The 20000-nt window shown below is 43.9% G+C and overlaps 2 protein-coding genes across 2 annotated transcripts in view; one reads left to right on the forward strand and one right to left on the reverse strand.

Annotated features, from left to right (window-relative positions):
- The window catches only part of LOC143275297 (growth hormone-regulated TBC protein 1-like), a 23290-nt gene extending 4219 nt beyond the window's left edge, over positions 1-19071 (reverse strand). Inside the window, exons 1-8 of the mRNA XM_076579287.1 lie at positions 18952-19071; positions 11868-12022; positions 8447-8493; positions 5624-5735; positions 4990-5117; positions 3282-3378; positions 1971-2034; positions 288-396 (exon numbers count right to left, since the gene is read on the reverse strand). Of these exons, the coding sequence (XP_076435402.1) occupies positions 288-396; positions 1971-2034; positions 3282-3378; positions 4990-5117; positions 5624-5735; positions 8447-8493; positions 11868-12022; positions 18952-18989 (750 nt within the window). The 5' untranslated portion in view covers positions 18990-19071. The remainder of the gene's footprint in view (positions 1-287; positions 397-1970; positions 2035-3281; positions 3379-4989; positions 5118-5623; positions 5736-8446; positions 8494-11867; positions 12023-18951) is intronic.
- A 180-nt stretch (positions 19072-19251) lies between these two features.
- The window catches only part of LOC143275293 (putative palmitoyltransferase ZDHHC13), a 6336-nt gene continuing 5587 nt past the window's right edge, over positions 19252-20000 (forward strand). Inside the window, exon 1 of the mRNA XM_076579283.1 lies at positions 19252-19631. Within this exon, the coding sequence (XP_076435398.1) occupies positions 19437-19631 (195 nt within the window). The 5' untranslated portion in view covers positions 19252-19436. The remainder of the gene's footprint in view (positions 19632-20000) is intronic.

A 20000-nucleotide genomic window follows, 5' to 3' on the forward strand; every position in this document is an offset into this window, starting at 1 on the left:
TAGATCTAACATGCTCACTAAATTTAGTACCCCATTTTATTTTAGCTTTAACATCCTCGTACATACTTTTAATACAGCAATGACAAGTCTTTGCCTCCACTGATGTTCTATGTGCAGATGTGAGCATCGGCATATGTTTTGTTTGTCTGCAAACAACAACAACAAAAAACATGAAGATACACACATACACACATCTGTATAGGTAGGACATCAGCAAAGACAAAGATGAACCATACACACACACACACACAACAACAAACAAACAAAACTTATATGAAGACACTCACCTCCACAGGTAGGACGTCAGCAAACAGACAGATGAACCACTTCATCCCCACCAGACTCCAGTGCAGTTCCTGCTGTTCCAGATGGGCGTACAGACTGGGTAACTTCCACCTGAACATCGTACAGGTACACACTCCTTTCCACACACCCGAACATCGTACTGGTACACACTCCTTTCATTACACCTGAACATCGTACAGGTACACACTCACCTTTCAACACACCTGAACATCATACAGGTACACACTCATTTCAACACACCTGAACATCAGCCAGGTACACACTCCTTTCAACACTCCTGAACATCAACCAGGTACACACTCACCTTTCAACACACCTGAACATCAGCCAGGTACACACTCCTTTTAACACACCTGAACATCAACCAGGTACACACTCCTTTCAAAACACCTGAACATCAACCAGGTACACACTCCTTTCATTACACCTGAACATCAACCAGGTACACACTCCTTTCAACACACCTGAGCATCAGCCAGGTACACACACACCTTTCAACACACCTGAACATCATACAGGTACACACTCCTTTCAACACACCTGAACATCATACAGGTACACACTCCTTTCAACACACCTGAACATCAGCCAGGTACACAATCCTTTCAACACACCTGAACATCAGCCAGGTACACACTCCTTTCAACACACCTGAACATCGTACAGGTACACACTCCTTTCAACACACCTGAACATCAGCCAGGTACACACTCGCCTTTCAACACACCTGAACATCACACAGGTACACACTTCTTTCAACACACCTGAACATCAACCAGGTACACACTTCTTTCAACACACCTGAACATCGTACAGGTACACACTCACCTTTCAACACACCTGAACATCATACAGGTACACACTCATCTCAACACACCTGAACATCAGCCAGGTACACACTCCTTTCAACACACCTGAACATCATACAGGTACACACTCACCTTTCAACACACCTCAACATTATACAGGTACACACACCTTTCAACACACCTGAGCATCAGCCAGGTACACACGTCTTACATATAGGCCATTACTGTCACTGACTTTATGTCTCTAATGACAAGTATGTCTGACATACAGGCCATTACTGTCACTGACTTGATTATGTCTCTAATGACAAGTATGTCTGACATACAGGCCATTACTGTCACTGACTTGATTATGTCTCTAATGACAAGTATGTCTGACATACAGGCCATTACTGTCACTGACTTGATTATGTCTCTAATGACATGTCTGACATGCAGGCCATTACTGTCACTGACTTGATTATGTCTCTAATGACAAGTATGTCTGACATACAGGCCACTACTGTCACTGACTTGATTATGTCTCTAATGACAAGTATGTCTGACATACAGGCCACTACTGTCACTGACTTGATTATGTCTCTAATGACAAGTATGTCTGACATACAGGCCACTACTGGCACTGACTTGATTATGTCTCTAATGACAAGTATGTCTGACATACAGGCCACTACTGGCACTGACTTGATTATGTCTCTAATGACAAGTATGTCTGACATACAGGCCATTACTGTCACTGACTTGATTATGTCTCTAATGACAAGTATGTCTGACATACAGGCCATTACTGTCACTGACTTGATTATGTCTCTAATGACAAGTATGTCTGACATACAGGCCACTACTGGCACTGACTTGATTATGTCTCCCAGCAGTTCCTGTTCAGCTTTCACTGCCACCATGTCTGCGGCATAAAAATCTGCAAAGGAAAGACCACATTTAGTTATGCATACACTTTGGGGTTAACTCACTCAGTACGGCCAGTCCTCTCTTCTCCTCTACACAGACCCTTCAGATGTCCAGTGGGTGTCTGAATGACCCAACCTTTAGCTTCCGTTGTCAGAATTGTGGTATTCTTTGTCAACATTCACGTCTTCAGTATAAGAGCCTTCCGCTTGCAATATTTTGATGATGGTAATTGGGGTGAAACGCTGTTAACGTCGTCTCTTTCGCCGTTCGTATGGAGAGAGTTAACTCATTCTATCCACAGCTACATACCAGCTATGACTCCCCTGGACCCTGTACTACATCACTGCAGATAAAAACAGGATGGTTCACTAAACAGCGGAAATCGATGGAGTATTGTTGATTAAATCAGTCAAACAAAGCTTCATTTTCATGCTTCCGGAATCCATAAATGGTTCAGTTTAGAATGTGAACTGAACCACACAAGAATGAACGAAATCAGAATAGTGTGCTGGCACGAGAATATTCGTACCTAGTCAACAGGGGAAGTAATCATGGTACAAGTTAACTCATACCTGGAGTAGAATGAGAAGTGTCTTCTTGATTATGTATTTATGTACTTAAACGCAACACTCATTGCAAACAGATCAACGTATGCTTAAAACACAAGGCTACACAACTTGCATTGAAAACATGTAGAGAACAGAAAACATGTAGGAGGAATACATGCATCTGTCGTGAACACAAAGGACAACAGAAGCATCAGTTGAGAGTCTTGAGAAAGACTGTAACTTGTTTTAAAAGTTTCCAGAATGAAAAGCAAACAAAAACAACATATTTCCAAAGACACACGGTGATAAACACATATGATTATAATAAAGCACACATGTAACAAACACATCCACACACCACCATGAAAACAGAAAGAAAAACACTCACTACACCGTACTGTAAAAGATCAAAGGTCAAGTAACTCTGACATGACCTTGACCTCAGGCTGAGTAACTTTGACATGACCTTGACTGAAGGCTGAGTGATCAGACATGACCTTGATCTGAGTAACTCAGACATGACCTTGACCTAAGGCTGAGTAATCCAAACATGACCTTGGCATAAGGCTGAGCAGCAAACATGACCTTGGCCTGAGTAACTCAGACATGACCTTGACCTGAGGCTGAGTAGCAGACATGACCTTGACCTGAGTAACCCAGACATGACCTTGACCTAAGATCAAGTAACACACCTATGACCTTGACCTACCAGGCAGCAGTTGGCGTGTGAGGGTGTCAAGCAGCCAGAAGGTTTTCTCCTCACTGCGCAGAATCAGGAGCATCATTCCAGCCACAAAATTCAACCCCTGCCAACACAATGCAAAAAATCAGTGATGAAGCTACACAGGCAAAACCTTCATGATTTAAAACAATGTAAGACCAATGAATGGCTGTAGAAACAAAGCTTTCATGCCTAAGAACAGTTAATGGTGCAACTTCAGAGGCAAAGTGAGAATGTAGTGTAAAGTGCTTTGAGCAGTATTTCTGGGGGAAAAAAGTGCTAATGTCCATGATAAAAAATAATAATTGTTATCATTATTATCATTGTACACACCCATACAAACACATATACCAACAGATACACACACACACACACACACACACACACACACACACACACACACACACAGAGTTACATAGTTATTACCTAGAGACAAACACACGTGCCTGCAAATACACACCCAAACATAGTTATTACCTACAGACAAACACACATACCTGCAAATACACACCCACACACATCTGAGTGAGTTTACGTGCATATCTTCTTTAACTATCCTTCACCATTCACCTCCTGTCCCCCTCCCTTCTCCCCAAACTCCTGTAGTATTATTACCATTTTTTGTCTTATATCACTTGAAGTAAAAGACTTAGTTAAACTGAAGACCACTGCTACCTGCAGATATACACACAGGGCACAATAGCCAAGTGGTTAAAGCGTTGGACTTTCAATCTGAGGGTCCCAGGTTCAAATCTCAGTAACGGCGCCTGGCGGGTAAAGGATGGATATAAATTTTTTTCCTATCTCCCAGGTCAATAGATGTGCAGACCTGCTAGTGCCTGAACCCTCTTCATGTGTACACTCACACAGAAGATCAAATATGCACATCAAAGATCCTGTAATTCATTGTCAGCGTTCGGTGGGTTATGGAAACAAGAACATACCCAGCATGCATATCCCTGAAAATAGTCTATTGCTGCCTACATGGCTGGGTAAATAAGCAAAATGGACATACACATATTTTACATGTCTGTGTAAGTGTGCATGACTGAAATCTGACTGAATGACACAGGAAAAGAACAATGAGCGCCCAATGGCAGCTGTCAGTCGGCTCAACCCAGAAAGGCAACCTATTGTGAAAATGACTTCGTGTTTGTAAAGCTCTTACAGCTCGGTCTCCATCCGAGAACAGGCACTACATAAGTATCCATATCATCAACACACACACACATACATCATGAGTGGATATTTGTATTTGTATTCCTTTTTATCACAACAGATTTCTCTGTGTGAAATTCGGGCTGCTCTCCCCAGGGAGAGCTTGTCGCTACACTACAGCGCCACCCATTTTTTTGTATTTTTTCCTGCGTGCAGTTTCATTTGTTTTTCCTGTCAAAGTGGATTTTTCTACAGAATTTTGCCAGGAACAACCCTTTTGTTGCCGTGGGTTCTTTTACGTGCGCTAAGCGCATGCTGCACATGGGACCTCAGTTTATCGTCTCATCCGAATGACTAGCGTCCAGACCACCACTCAAGGTCTAATGGAGGGGGAGAAAATATCGGCGGCTGAGCCGTGATTCGAACCAGCGCGCTCAGATTCTCTCGCTTCCTAGGCGGACGCGTTACCTGTAGGCCACCACTCCACTTAACACACACACTCACACATCATGAGTGGATATCAGACAGTGGTACTGACCTGGCAGTATCCAATGTGAGGGTTGTGGAGGGCGAAAGCAGACAGCACATGTTTCAGGGGCTTCTGTAGTCCTGCTGGATCCTGGATGTTGGCAAAGTAAATGTTCTCTGGGAAGGTCCGGTTCAGGTCTGTAATCACATGCACGCACAACGCTTCATCAACCTTTGACCTCTGCTGGGGGTGGTGTGGGGGGGTGGGGGGGTGGGGGGATCAAAGATGTCAGAAAACAATGTGAACAGCCCTGATGTAACTTCTGCATAAAAGAAGGGAACGCAAAATCAATCTTTAATTTCTCACTTGTTTGTATAATGTATGATAGTCAGCCATGTCTGACTATGACCATCAGAACAGCAGAGAAGGCAACTGCTGTCCCAACTATCCGGGCTAGAATTTGATCAGAGTGGAGAGTGTCTTGTCTGTATACCATTATTACTGTGCAAGCGACTTTGTGAAGCGCTTAGTGTTTGGTTTCTGATCGAAGATAGGGGTTACATAAGCATCAATAACAACAATACTGTATAGTAATGTATAACATTGGTCACAACAGTTTTCTCTTGTGAAATTTGGGCTGCTGTCTGCAGGGAGATCATTATCATTATCATAAAACAAAACTGACCAAGTGTGACGGTCTCACCCAGCATGATGGCATCCTTGACAGTGGCATCCAGTTTCTGGGTCAGCAGACGTTTGAACAGGCCAGGCTCCTCCCTCATCCTGTCCCCTGCCCCGCTCACCTCCATCCACACCTGTCGCCACGCCACTCACGTTCATAGGTACGTGCAATAAGTTTCAGTTTTCAGTTTCAGTCACTGTGTTTGGGTCACCTGGCTCCTCACACATCCTGACCCCTCCCCTCTCCACCCACACCTGGCACCTATCAGTGCTAATTCCCTCCCCCCTCCCCCCACACCTGGCACCCCTCCCCCCCTCCACCCACACCTGGCACCGATCAGTGCTAATTCCCTCCCCCCTCCACCCACACCTGGCACCTATCAGTGCTAATTCCCTCCCCCCTCCACCCACACCTGGCACCGATCAGTGCTAATTCCCTCCCCCCTCCACGCACACCTGGCACCTATCAGTGCTAATTCCCTCCTCCCCCCTCCACCCACACCTGGCACCTATCAGTGCTAATTCCCTCCCCCCTCCACGCACACCTGGCACCTATCAGTGCTAATTCCCTCCTCCCCCCTCCACCCACACCTGGCACCGATCAGTGCTAATTCCCTCCCCCCTCCACGCACACCTGGCACCTATCAGTGCTAATTCCCTCCTCCCCCCTCCACCCACACCTGGCACCTATCAGTGCTAATTCCCTCCCCCCTCCACGCACACCTGGCACCGATCAGTGCTAATTCCCTCCCCCCTCCACCCACACCTGGCACCCCTCCCCCCTCCACCCACACCTGGCACCGATCAGTGCTAATTCCCTCCCCCCCTCCACCCACACCTGGCACTGATCAGTGCTAATTCCCTCCCCCCCCCCTCCACCCACACCTGGCACCGATCAGTGCTAATTCCCTCCCCCCCCCTCCACCCACACCTGGCACCGATCAGTGCTAATTCCCTCCCCCCCCCTCCACCCACACCTGGCACCGATCAGTGCTAATTCCCTCCCCCCTCCACCCACACCTGGCACCGAGCAGTGCTAATTCCCTCCCCCCTCCACCCACACCTGGCACCTATCAGTGCTAATTCCCTCCCCCCTCCACCCACACCTGGCACCGAGCAGTGCTAATTCCCTCCCCCCACCCACACCTGGCACCAATCAGTGCTAATTCCCTCCCCCCTCCACCCACACCTGGCACCTATGAGTGCTAATTCCCTCCCCCCTCCACGCACACCTGGCACCTATGAGTGCTAATTCCCTCCCCCCTCCACGCACACCTGGCACCTATGAGTGCTAATTCCCTCCCCCCTCCACCCACACCTGGCACCTATGAGTGCTAATTCCCTCCCCCCTCCACGCACACCTGGCACCAATCAGTGCTAATTCCCTCCCCCCTCCACCCACACCTATCAGTGCTAATTCCCTCCCCCCTCCACCCACACCTGGCACCCCTCCCCCCTCCACCCACACCTGGCACTGATCAGTGCTAATTCCCTCCCCTCTCCACCCACACCTGGCACCGAGCAGTGCTAATTCCCTCCCCCCTCCACCCACACCTGGCACCGAGCAGTGTTAATTCCCTCCCCCCTCCACCCACACCTGGCACCCCTCCCCCCTCCACCCACACCTGGCACCTATCAGTGCTAATTCCCTCCCCCCCCCTCCACCCACACCTGGCACCGAGCAGTGCTAATTCCCTCCCCCCTTCACCCACACCTGGCACCGATCAGTGCTAATTCCCTCCCCCCACACCTGGCACCGAGCAGTGCTAATTCCCTCCCCCCTCCACCCACACCTGGCACCGAGCAGTGCTAATTCCCTCCCCCCTCCACCCACACCTGGCACCGAGCAGTGCTAATTCCCTCCCCCCACCCACACCTGGCACCCCTCCCCCCTCCACCCACACCTATCAGTGCTAATTCCCTCCCCCCTCCACCCACACCTATCAGTGCTAATTCCCTCCCCTCTCCACCCACACCTGGCACCCATCAGTGCTAATTCCCTCCCTCCCCCCTCCACCCACACCTCGCACCGATCAGTGCTATCTAATTTCTTAATACTGCTTTTTTAAAATACATCTTATCTATAATCAATGGAATCTTCTGACATAGGTATAGGTAAAATATACAACATTGCTTATCTATGCCACTACACAAAATCCACTATGTCTCTGAAACGTTTTGATATAACTCAACGTTGAAACAGTACATGGCCATGACATGCATGCACACCGACACACACAGCCATGCTGACAGACAGGGAGACAGAAAATGGAACACAGGTAAAATTCCCATGCACACAGACATGCTGACAGACAGACCACACACAAAATGGAACACAGGTAAAACTCCCATGCACACAGACACGCTGACAGACAGACCACACACAAAATGGAACACAGGTAAAAATCCCATGCACACAGACATGCTGACAGACAGACCACACACAAAATGGAACACAGGTAAAACTCCCATGCACACAGACATGCTGACAGACAGGGAGACAGACCACACAGAAAATGGAACACAGGTAAAACTCCCATGCACACAGACATGCTGACAGACAGACCACACACAAAATGGAACACAGGTAAAACTCCCATGCACACAGACACGCTGACAGACAGACCACACACAAAATGGAACACAGGTAAAACTCCCATGCACACAGACATGCTGACAGACAGACCACACAGAAAATGGAACACAGGTAAAACTCCCATGCACACAGACATGCTAACAGACCGACCACACAGAAAATGGAACACAGGTAAAACTCCCATGCACACAGACATGCTGACAGACAGACCACACAGAAAATGGAACACAGGTAAAACTCCCATCTCACCAGTGGTCTGTGTTCTCCGGGAACTCCCTTCCTGCAGAACCGCTTGACTGAAAGTGAAACAAAACAGCGGTCTTGATCAGTCTGTGATGTTCATCCCAGCACACATTGAAACAAAACAGTGGTCCTGATCAGTCTGTGATGATCATCCCAGCACACATTGAAACAAAACAGTGGTCCTGATCAGTCTGTGATGTTCATCCCAGCACACATTGAAACAAAACAGCGGTCTGGATCAGTCTGTGATGTTCATCCCAGCACACATTGAAACAATTATCGGTCTTGATCAGTCTGTGATGTTCATCCCAGCACACTTTGAAACAAAACAACGGTCCTGATCAGTCTGTGATGTTCATCCCAGCACACATTGAAACAAAACAGCGGTCCTGATCAGTCTGTGATGTTCATCCCAACACACATTGAAACAAAACAGCGGTTCTGATCAGTCTGTGATGTTCATCCCAGCACACATTGAAACAAAACAGCGGTCTTGATCAGTCTGTGATGTTCATCCCAGCACACATTGAAACAAAACAGCGGTCCTGATCAGTCTGTGATGTTCATCCCAGCACACATTGAAACAAAACAGCGGTCTTGATCAGTCTGTGATGTTCATCCCAGCACACATTGAAACAAAACAGCGGTCCTGATCAGTCTGTGATGTTCATCCCAGCACACATTGAAACAAAACATCGGTCTTGATCAGTCTGTGATGTTCATCCCAGCACACATTGAAACAAAACATCGGTCTTGATCAGTCTGTGATGTTCATCCCAGCACACATTGAAACAAAACATCGGTCTTGATCAGTCTGTGATGTTCATCCCAGCACACATTGAAACAAAACAGCAGTCTTGATCAGTCTGTGATGTTCATCCCAGCACACATTGAAACAAAACAGCAGTCTTGATCAGTCTGTGATGATCATCCCAGCACACATTGAAACAATTATCGGTCTTGATCAGTCTGTGATGTTCATCCCAGCACACATTGAAACAATTATCGGTCTTGATCAGTCTGTGATGTTCATCCCAGCACACATCGAAACAAAACAACGGTCTTGATCAGTCTGTGATGATCATCCCAGCACACATTGAAACAAAACAGCTGTCTTGATCAGTCTGTGATGATCATCCCAGCACACATTGAAACAAAACAGCGGTCTGGATCAGTCTGTGATGATCATCCCAGCACACACTGAAACAATTATCGGTCTTGATCAGTCTGTGATGATCATCCCAGCACACATTGAAACAAAACAGCGGTCTGGATCAGTCTGTGATGTTCATCCCAGCACACATTGAAACAAAACATTGGTCTTGATCAGTCTGTGATGATCATCCCAGCACACATTGAAACAAAACAGCTGTCTGGATCAGTCTGTGATGTTCATCCCAGCACACATCGAAACAAAACAGCGGTCTTGATCAGTCTGTGATGATCATCCCAGCACACTTTGAAACAAAACAGCGGTCTTGATCAGTCTGTGATGATCATCCCAGCACACATTGAAACAAAACAGCGGTCCTGATCAGTCAGTGATGATCATCCCAGCACACATTGAAACAATTATCGGTCTTGATCAGTCTGTGATGTTCATCCCAGCACACATTGAAACAAAACAGCGGTCTTGATCAGTCTGTGATGTTCATCCCAGCACACATTGAAACAATTATCGGTCTTGATCAGTCTGTGATGTTCATCCCAGCACACATTGAAACAAAACAGCGGTCTTGATCAGTCTGTGATGTTCATCCCAGCACACACTGTCACACAACGAAGGGTGCAACAGCTGAGTGGTTGAAGCATCAGACTTACTCAATCTGAGGGTCCTGGGTTCAAATCTCCATAACGGCACCTGATGGGTAAAGGGTGGAGATCTTTCAGATCTCCAAGGTCAACAAATGTGCAGACCTGCTTGCGTCTGAACCCTTCTTTGTGTGTGTACACAAGCAGAAGATCAAATACGCATGTTAAAGATCCTGTAATCCATGGCTGCCCACACGGCTGGGTAAAAACGGTCACACATGTTAAAACCCACTCCTGTACAGACGAATGAACATGGGAGTTGCAGTGCCCACGAATGAAGAAGAAGTCACACAACACTGCATTGTACTGTACTGTATTGTACAGTATTGAGTTGTGTTGTATTGTATTTTATTGTTGTGCTGTACTGTATTGTATTGACTGTATTGTGTTGTAGTGATCGTATTGTATTTTATTGTGTTGTAGCGATCATATTGTATTGTATTTCACTGATCACACTTATCGTATTGTAGTGATCGTATTGTATTTTATTGCATTGTAGTGATCGTACTATATTTTACTGTACTGATCATACTGTATGTATTGTACTGATCATATTGTATAGTATTGATTATATTGCATTGTATTGTATTGAACTGATTGTACTGTATCTTACTGTACTGATTGTAGTGTATTGTACTGATTGTATTGTAGTGTAGTGTAGTGTAGTGTAGTGTAAATATAACATTTTGTCACATATTTCTCTGTGTGAAATTCGGCATGCTCTCCCCAGGGAGAGCATGTTATTACATTGCAGCTCCCCCCACCCCCAACCCCTTTTTCTTTCTTACTGCAAGCACATTTGTTTTCCTGTCAAAGTGGATTTTTCTACAGAATTTTGCCAGGGACAGTGCCTTTGTTGCTGTGTGTTCTCTCACATGTGTTGAGCGTATCTAACTTACAAACAGGACCTTGGTTTATCATCTCATTCAAATCACTAGCATCCCAGGAGACTACTGACTCCCTGGTAAAGGAAGGCATTACAAAAGAGCAGACGGACAGGTCTACCAGCTATTCTGAATCCAGGACCATCATTAAGGCCAAGCTGCAGAACAAGTGGTTCGAAATCACGGCAGAGTCACCAGTAATTTCTTCCCCTCCACTAGACCTGGAGTGGTGGTCTGGACACTAGTCATTTGGATGAGATGAGATGATAAACCAAGGTCCCATGTGCAACAAAAGCATCAATGTCCCTGGCAAAATTGTCAAAAAATCCACTTTGACAGGAAAACAAATTAAAAAAAAAAAAAACCAAAAAACTGCAGGCACAAAAAAAAAAAGAAAGAAAAAAAAAAGGGTGATAATAATAATAATATATTGTACTTATATGGTGTAAACTCTCCATAGATGGGCTCTAAGCACCTCACATAAAACAGTACATATCATAACAGTGCATTATACCACATAAGAGCACATGAAGACATAGAAGTAGAAAACAAAACCGGTATCCAACAATACGACACTTCAAACTGCAGATATATGAACAATCGCAGGAAAAAAGCACAGAATACACACGCACCCCCCCTGCCCCCCCTCCCCCGGAATACTACAAGGGAGCGGGGATACAAGGGGAGTGCAGAGGGTGGGAGGAGACAGAGAACTATGCTTTGTCACACACCTTTAGCGGACTTGGGGACGGAGTCCTGTCCCACCACCAGAGGTCTCCAGCGTGCTGCTCGTCGGGCCAGCACCATGAGGTAGGTTGACATGAATTCCTCGTACGACTTCTCGTCAAACTCCTCTGGTCGCTCAAATCCATAGCCATCCACTTTGCTGGGGGAAAAAAATTGATATCGTTTTATTGTTTTACACATGAATTCCTTGTACGACTTTTCGTCAATCTCCTCTAGTCGCCCAAACCTGCAGCCATCCACTTTGCTGGGGAAACAAATCACAGACAATATTGTATTGTCCTGTCTTGTCTTGTCCTAATTTTTTTTTTTTTTTTTTTTCATAACAGATTTCTATGTGTTAGGTTGGCAGACATGAATTCCTTGCATGACTTCTCGTCAAACTCCTCTAGTCGCCCAAACCCGTAGCCATCCACTTTGCTGGGGAAAACAAATCATGGATAATATTGTATTGTCCTGTCTTGTCTTGCCCTAATTTGTTTTTTTCATAACAGATTTCTATGTGTGAGGTTGGCAGACATGAATTCCTTGTATGACTTCTCGTCAAACACCTCTAGTCGCTCAAACCTGCAGCCATCCACTTTGCTGGGGAAACTAATCATGGATATCATTGTACTGTCTTGGACATGAATTCCTTGCACGACTTATTGTCAAACTCCTCTGGTCGCTCAAACCCACAGCCATAGAAAACAAACAAACAAAAAATCAAATTAACCCCTTGAATGCCCAGGTAAGAAATTTCAGTCCCCATTCAGTGTGCAATAAAGTACCCCAGGACAGAAATTTCTGTGCAGCAAACTCTCAGACTCGGATGCATAAGTGAACGTGTGTGTGTGTGTGTGTGTGTGTGTGTACATAAAAACAGAACCATTAATACACAGTATAGAAGAGGAGGAGGGGAAGAGGAAGAAGGAGGATAAGTAGAAGGAAGAGGAGGAGGAGGAGGAGAGGAAGGAGGAGGAGAAAGGAGGAGGAGGAGAAGGAAGTAGCGGATGAGGAGGAGGAGGAAGAAGAAGGAGAAGAATAAGAAAAAGAAGTGTGAGGAGGAGGAGGAGGAGGAGCAAGAAGAAAAAGAAGAAAGAAGAATTTCTTAAGCAGAAAAAGATGGTCACCTGTTTTCAGCATTCCAGATTTCAGCCATTTCTCTCTATCCGTAAAATAAATAGCAGACAGTAATTCACTCAAGTTTATTTTGTATATATATATATATACACCTTCCACCTGAGTTACATAAAGATAAACAGGCAACGTTCATAACATCAGACAAATCTCATTAGGTTTTGTATAAATTTCTCTGGATGCATCAGTTTCTCTAACATCAGTGTCAACCAGCTATCAACTTATCAAGCCCTTTGCACTACAAAACAGCTTCAGTAAATGTTGTCAACACACAGCGCAGTAGCAGGAGATCAAACTCTGAACTCAATCGGGCAGCTTTTCACCAGCGCAACACAACAGACGACATCTGTAAACATCCAATGATCATCAACACCTGCTTTCATTCAGAGAAAAGAAAGAAAAGAAACATGTATAACCATCTCTGTAAACAAGTCATTTCCATAAACAAGTAATGTTCACACTGGGAGCAGTAGACACACACGTCCTCACACTCTCAGCTCTGTATCCCTCTCCGTCACACACTGCACACATACCACAGCATCTATCTGATCAATAAGCCCTGCAACATCTGGAGGATACTGTTCGATGGCAAAAGAAAAGGAACTGACATTACATCAATTCTTGTACAAGCTATTGACTGCTTTGCTTATTACCAGATGGCAAAGTACTAGCTGAACCAGTGGACACGTCAGCTGTTGTGAATCTTAAGAAGAAAAAAAAGAGTTCAGATTCAATGACTTACACACACTTCTTGAGAATCCTAAATCTGGATCACTTGCTGTGCTTGTGAAGGTCAATTGCATTTGAGTTTGATATCAGCACACCTCAGGTGATGTTAATGTTTGTTACATTTGGGTTTAATGTCAACACACCTCAGGTGATGTTAAGGTTGGTTACATTTGGGTTTAATGTCAACACACCTCAGGTGATGTTAAGGTTGGTTACATTTGGGTTTTGATGTTGATACACCTCAGGTGATGTTAATGTTGTTTACATTTGGGTTTGATGTTGACATACCTCAGGTGATGTTAAGGTTGGTTGCCTTTGCCATACTTGGACTTGATGTTGATACACCTCAGGTGATGTTAATGTTAATTACATTTGGGTTTGCTGTCGACAAACTTCAGATGATGTCAAGGTTGGTTACATTTGCCAGATTTGGGTTTGATGTCGACACACACCTCAGGTGATATTAATGTTGGTTATATTTGGGTTTGATGTCGACAAATCACAGGTGATGTTAAGGTTGGTTACATTTGGGTTTGATGTCAATACATCTCAGGTGATGTTGAGAATCGTTGTACTGGGTTTGGTGTTGACATATCTCAGGTGATGTTGAAGTTGGTTTCATTTGGGTTTGATGTCAACAAACTTCAGGTGATGTTAGGGTTGGTTACATTTGGGTTTAACACTAGACACATCTCAGGTGATGTCAATGTTGGTTATATGTGGGTTTAATGTTGACACACTTACTGACTCAGGGAAATGCTCAGGTTGATTACATTCATGTTTGATGTCGATACACCTCAGGTAATGCTAAGGTTGGTTACATTTGGGATTAATATTGACACACCTCAGATGATGTTAAGGTTGGTTAAATTTCCTTTAGATTTGATGTCGACACATCTCAGTTGATCACTTGATGTGAAAGTTGGTCACAAAATGTGACTAGCATTTTCAATAGCAAACTACACACACACACACACACAAAGCACATTCCATATACTGTATATAAACAATCAAATATATATAATTATATATTCAAATAAATGAATAAACAGACAAACACATGAACATATAAGCCCACATTCCCACGCAAGCAAGCATATGTGTACAGATAATGATATGCACACACAGTCAAGCGCACCACATGACCTTCTGAACAGAAACAATCCAAATGCAACCAAATAATGGCACACCTGTTGAACTGATAATGTGATACATGAAGGTTTTTTTTTTGTTCTCGTAATTTTATTCACTTCTATTACTGCACCAAAAGCACAGCTGCCATAAATGTTCAAGTACAGGCCTCAACACTCAGCAGTCAGCTTTCATCAGAGACTGACATAAGCCTACAATTGAGCCAAAAGCAAAATGAGAGCAGTAAGATCAATAGCTTCTCCACTGCAATGATAATTCATTTACAGTTTAGCCTTTGGTGAAGGACTATGACTCTCAAACTAGGATTAGGAGGCAAGATTGTACAGGCTCTTATTAGCGCTGCAGCCTTTGGGGCTTGCTGGCCTTTGGGGAACATCCCAACGACAACTGTCCTAAATCCCTCTTGTCATATACTGATATAGGGTGGGGATGTAACTTGGGCAAGACACTCTCCACTATAATCAAATTCTAGCCCAGATAGTTAAGACAGCTGTTGCCTCCTCTGCTGTTCCGATGGTCGGACATGACTGACTAACGTACATACACAGACCTGTGGCTGTATCAGGATAGTAAATTCTAGCCTCAGTCTTTACACGGTTGTACATTGCATCGCATGCAAATTCAACAATATGGATGCTTGCAAATGTATGCATTGGGGGAAAGTCCATGTAGACAAACTTGTGACTGTGAACACAGGCATACATTATTGGTGTGTGTGTGTGAGTGTGTGTGTGTGTGTGTGTGTGAGTGAGTGTGAGCGAGAGAGAGAGAGAGAGAGAGAGAGAGAGAGAGAGAGAGAGAGAGAGAGAGAGTGTGTGTGTATGTGTTTGTATATGTGTGTACGTGAGTGAATATGTGTGTGTGTGTGTGTGTGTGTGTGTGTGCGCGCGCGCGCGTGCGCGTGTGCATGTGCGTGTATGTATGTGTATGTATGTGCATGCATGTGCATTTGTGTGTCTGGGTGAGTGTGTGCATGTGCATGTGAGTGAGTGCATGTTTGCGTGTGTGTGTGTGTGTGTGTGTGTGTGTGAGAATTCAAAATCCAGAGAGTGTGTGTGATGGTCATCAGAATGATCAAAGCAGAGCTGCATTCAAGAGCACAAAATAAAGGAAGGTGAATCATTTTTTCCCTACTATCCAGTTGGATCACATGTCACGTTACTGCTTAACACCAAGACCAAGGAAACACGTGTACACAGATACTGCCCCAACCGGTGACATTTTCAGTACTCTATCGCCTGACCAGAACGATAACGTACACAAGTGTTATCATGACCTGAACGATCTGACCAGATAAATCCTATCACCATGTAACCCTCAGCTATCCAATCTTGCTAAGCTCTGTTCATAGCAAAGTGACTGAAACATGGAATAACTAGCACTGGTATTGAAAATCTCTGACCACATGTGTCATAGTTAAAACAAAAGATTGTCATGTTTAAACAAGCTTTTGCTTTAATCATGAACCATCGTAAGTTTTAAAGACTTTATATCATTTCTCAATCTTATGAAATAACTATACATTTCTATGGTTTTCTGTCAACAGTTATAAATATGTTTCACTTATACTTCTTGTCTCGTGTATTTCAATGAAAAAAATACAAACAAAAATAACAGTGACACAAAACTGAATAAGCTTTTTACAGTTAAACTAAAATAAAAGAAATAAATAAATTGTGTACCAATTACACACAATGCTAAAGACATCAGTCATCTCTCTTTGCAACTGAAGAGAAAAATCTATCAACCTGATAATCAATGACTATAGTAACAGCGACAGATGTCGATGCTAATGCAATCATTGCATGTGTGCATGCGCGTGTGTGTTTATGCATGAGGCGTTTGTGCGAGTGTGCGTGCGTGCGTGGATGTGTGTGTGTGCATGTATGTATGTATGTATGTAGTGTGTGTGTGTGTGTGTGTGTGTGTGTGTGTGTGTGTATGTGACTCTGTGTGTGTGCATGTATAAGTATGTAAGTGTGTGTGTGTGTGTGTGTGTGTGTGTGTGTGTGTGTGTGTGAGTGTGAGTGTGAGTGTGTGTAAGTGTGCGTGCATGTATCATTGTATGTGTGAAGAATCAGAATCAGAATAATATTTATTTGTCATGAAAACCGTGAATGGTTTACAGACACACACACACACACACACAAAAAGAGAGAGAGAAAAAAAAAGAGAAAAAAAAAAGTGGAGGCAGAGGGTGGGGAGGGAGAAAGAAAAAGAAAAAAACCCCAAAAAACCAGGGAGACACAGATAAAGGAATCTGTTGGAGAGAAAGGAGGAGAAGAACAAAGAGATGGCTGACCACTATAATTACATATACAGGGAATGGCTGTTAAGTCAGTATGTGGTCACCTTTCTTGAAGCCTGTACCATGCAGTGGATTGGAAAGATCTGTTTCTAGTCTGACTGTGCCTGACAACCAACGTAAATAAATGATACACTGGACTGGACAGTATTCAAGTGGGACAATGTGACTTACATTGTGACTGTGACTGTGAGTGAAGAGTAAGGGTTGTGATAACAAAGAATCTTAGAAATACTTCCTCATGTCACTACTCCTCCTAAACCTTCCTCATGTCACTACTCCTCCTAAACCTTCCTCATGTCACTACTCCTAAACCTTTCAGAGCCAAGTGTTTCATTAGTCAGTGACAACAATGTGCCAATGGATTTGTTTTCACAGAGGGTAATTATTACATAAATAAAAAGAAAAAGAAGATAAAATGGAAAAAAAGGGGGAAAAAAAAGAGAAAATTCTAGCATGCAAACTACTAATGGAAAGTGACCTGTATACTTTTCTGAAACCCATTCACTACAACTTCTTATGAATTGCAGCTGAGATTGTGCAATAGCAAAAAATCCTAAAATGATGTGGACGGAGACTGCCTTCCTGAAGCACTTTTTTTTCACACAGAAGGCACAGTAAGAGTTTTTGCAATGTATGTTAAAAAAGAAGCTAATTTTGAGAACATCTGCTGCGTTTTATACTCTTTTCAACTTGTGCTAATTTTCAAAAAATAAAAATGAACAAAAATAAATAAAAAGATTCTCAGAATGGATACAAAAGTAAATCTTCAACATATCTTTCCCCAGTTCAGCAGCGATGCAGCATTGCCATTTAGTGTGTGGCCTCTTTACAACACTGACTGCCACATAGCTCTGGAATACTGGCACTGGAATTCAATTCAAAAACTTTATTAATCCACATAGAAATTAACGTGTGCAGTAACAGGTTTGTTGTTAGCTCCAAGTTGTGACCAACATAAAGTGAACATGCACACCTTAAAAGACATTAAAACAAGTCAAATAAGAACTCACAGTACCTGACAAACCACACACACACACACACGCATGGTAAGACAATTAGGTATTGCACAACAATGTATACAAAAAAAAGAGAAAAAAAACAAGACAAAAAACAACCACCCATAAACAAATAGCAATATGGCAGACGAGCCTGGTGAGGTTCTTTGTGGGGAATTGGGGGTGAACGGCATGACAGTAACGAAACTGATACTGCACAGGTAACGGGGGGAAAACAGCAGTGCCCATTGTTAGGGGGAGTGGAGGGGGTGGGATCAAAGCTCATGAAAGACTGGTGTCTTGTTTCCAACAATTACGCGCCTGGAGCGTACGCGATCAAACCCTCCAAGGTTCGGTTCAAAAGAAATACTAAATATTTTCCTGTGCATATTTGCTCTGAAACAGGAGCCCGTAACTTCCTTGTATTTCTTTTCATCACAACAGATTTCTCTGTGTTTTAGCAACCATTGTTGCACATCGCGATGACTGCATTCTAACGCTTCCACGGCTTCATAACAACGGCCGTCGCGTCTTTTGTTGAGTGCATTTCAACCGCATACCACACTCAACATTGCTACGAAGGGGCTAAAACAAACAGAAAAGCCATTGGTAGAGGAATCCAGCGTGCAGTGTGCGTACCAAAACATGCACACGCGCGCACACGCACACGCACACACACACAGAGCCGGCAGTCAGTATTGGTGAAAACACCCCCGTTTGCACTATTTTTATCTTCATAGAAGCAGACGACAAAAATTGTAACTTTACCTGTGTCCGAATCTCTGGTTTCCGGATGTCTTCGCCATTTCTACATCCAAGGATTTCTGTCCATGTGCAGTTAAATGCGAAGCCGGAATTTATCGATTTCTCCGAATCACCGACTGGCCGTCATTCCCGCCCCATTGTCACATGCTATCAGACTTCGCTGTTCCCGAAAACCCATAGGCCTAATAACATACAGCGTCGTGGCCAACGATTGGTCGTGACCAACTTTCTCCCCTCTCGCCAAGGAGCAGCAAAGGGATACAACACAAGCTGTTACTATAAACGAGTCTTGCTTTCAGATTCTCCTATCCGGCCCAGTATTTTGTGTATGATGTTTCCGACTAAAACAATGCATAACGTGCCCATTTCCTTATTTTGGATGAATTCTGTGAACATTTTACATTCGAGTGTTTATTTTGTTTTTGCATAATTTCAACACTGGGTGAGCAAAAGTCAGGGTACATCACTCCAATCATTTGTTGGAAACAATGGCTGCCCATCAACACGACCATGACTGCGGTTGTCATTCTGTGTCGTCTTCAGTGCACCAGACACTGGACGAGATGGAATTTGAACGGGGGTTATGGTCTGCAGCACTGTCCGGTCAAATTGACGATGTAAAGAAGCATCTACAAAGGGGTGATGACGTAAACGCAAAGGACAAAGCCGGTTACACTGCGTTGGTAAGTGTTGCAATGAAACCCCCGTTTCACTAGATCTAGTTTCACTTTCACTTGTTTCAGATTCTGACTGTGTGACTGTGACAAAATGTGTTGAAGACGCCGTCATTTTTCCCCCCTTTTTTTCTAGGATGAGAATCAGGGATTGCAAACATGATGAGTCCTCAAAGGTCGAAATGGTCTTTCGTTGTTTTGTTGGGAACATTTTATTGATGCGCAATTAATGATAATGATAATAATGATAATTTGATTAAAAAAGTAATAATAACAACAACGGTGATGATGATGATAATGATATGATATGATAATAATAATAATGATGTAATGTGAATTTGTTATATCGCCTGTTCTCGAAATACAGCTCAACACAAC

The sequence above is a fragment of the Babylonia areolata genome, chromosome 30, assembly GCF_041734735.1.
Source record: "Babylonia areolata isolate BAREFJ2019XMU chromosome 30, ASM4173473v1, whole genome shotgun sequence".
NCBI classification, from domain to species: Eukaryota; Metazoa; Mollusca; class Gastropoda; order Neogastropoda; family Buccinidae; genus Babylonia; species Babylonia areolata.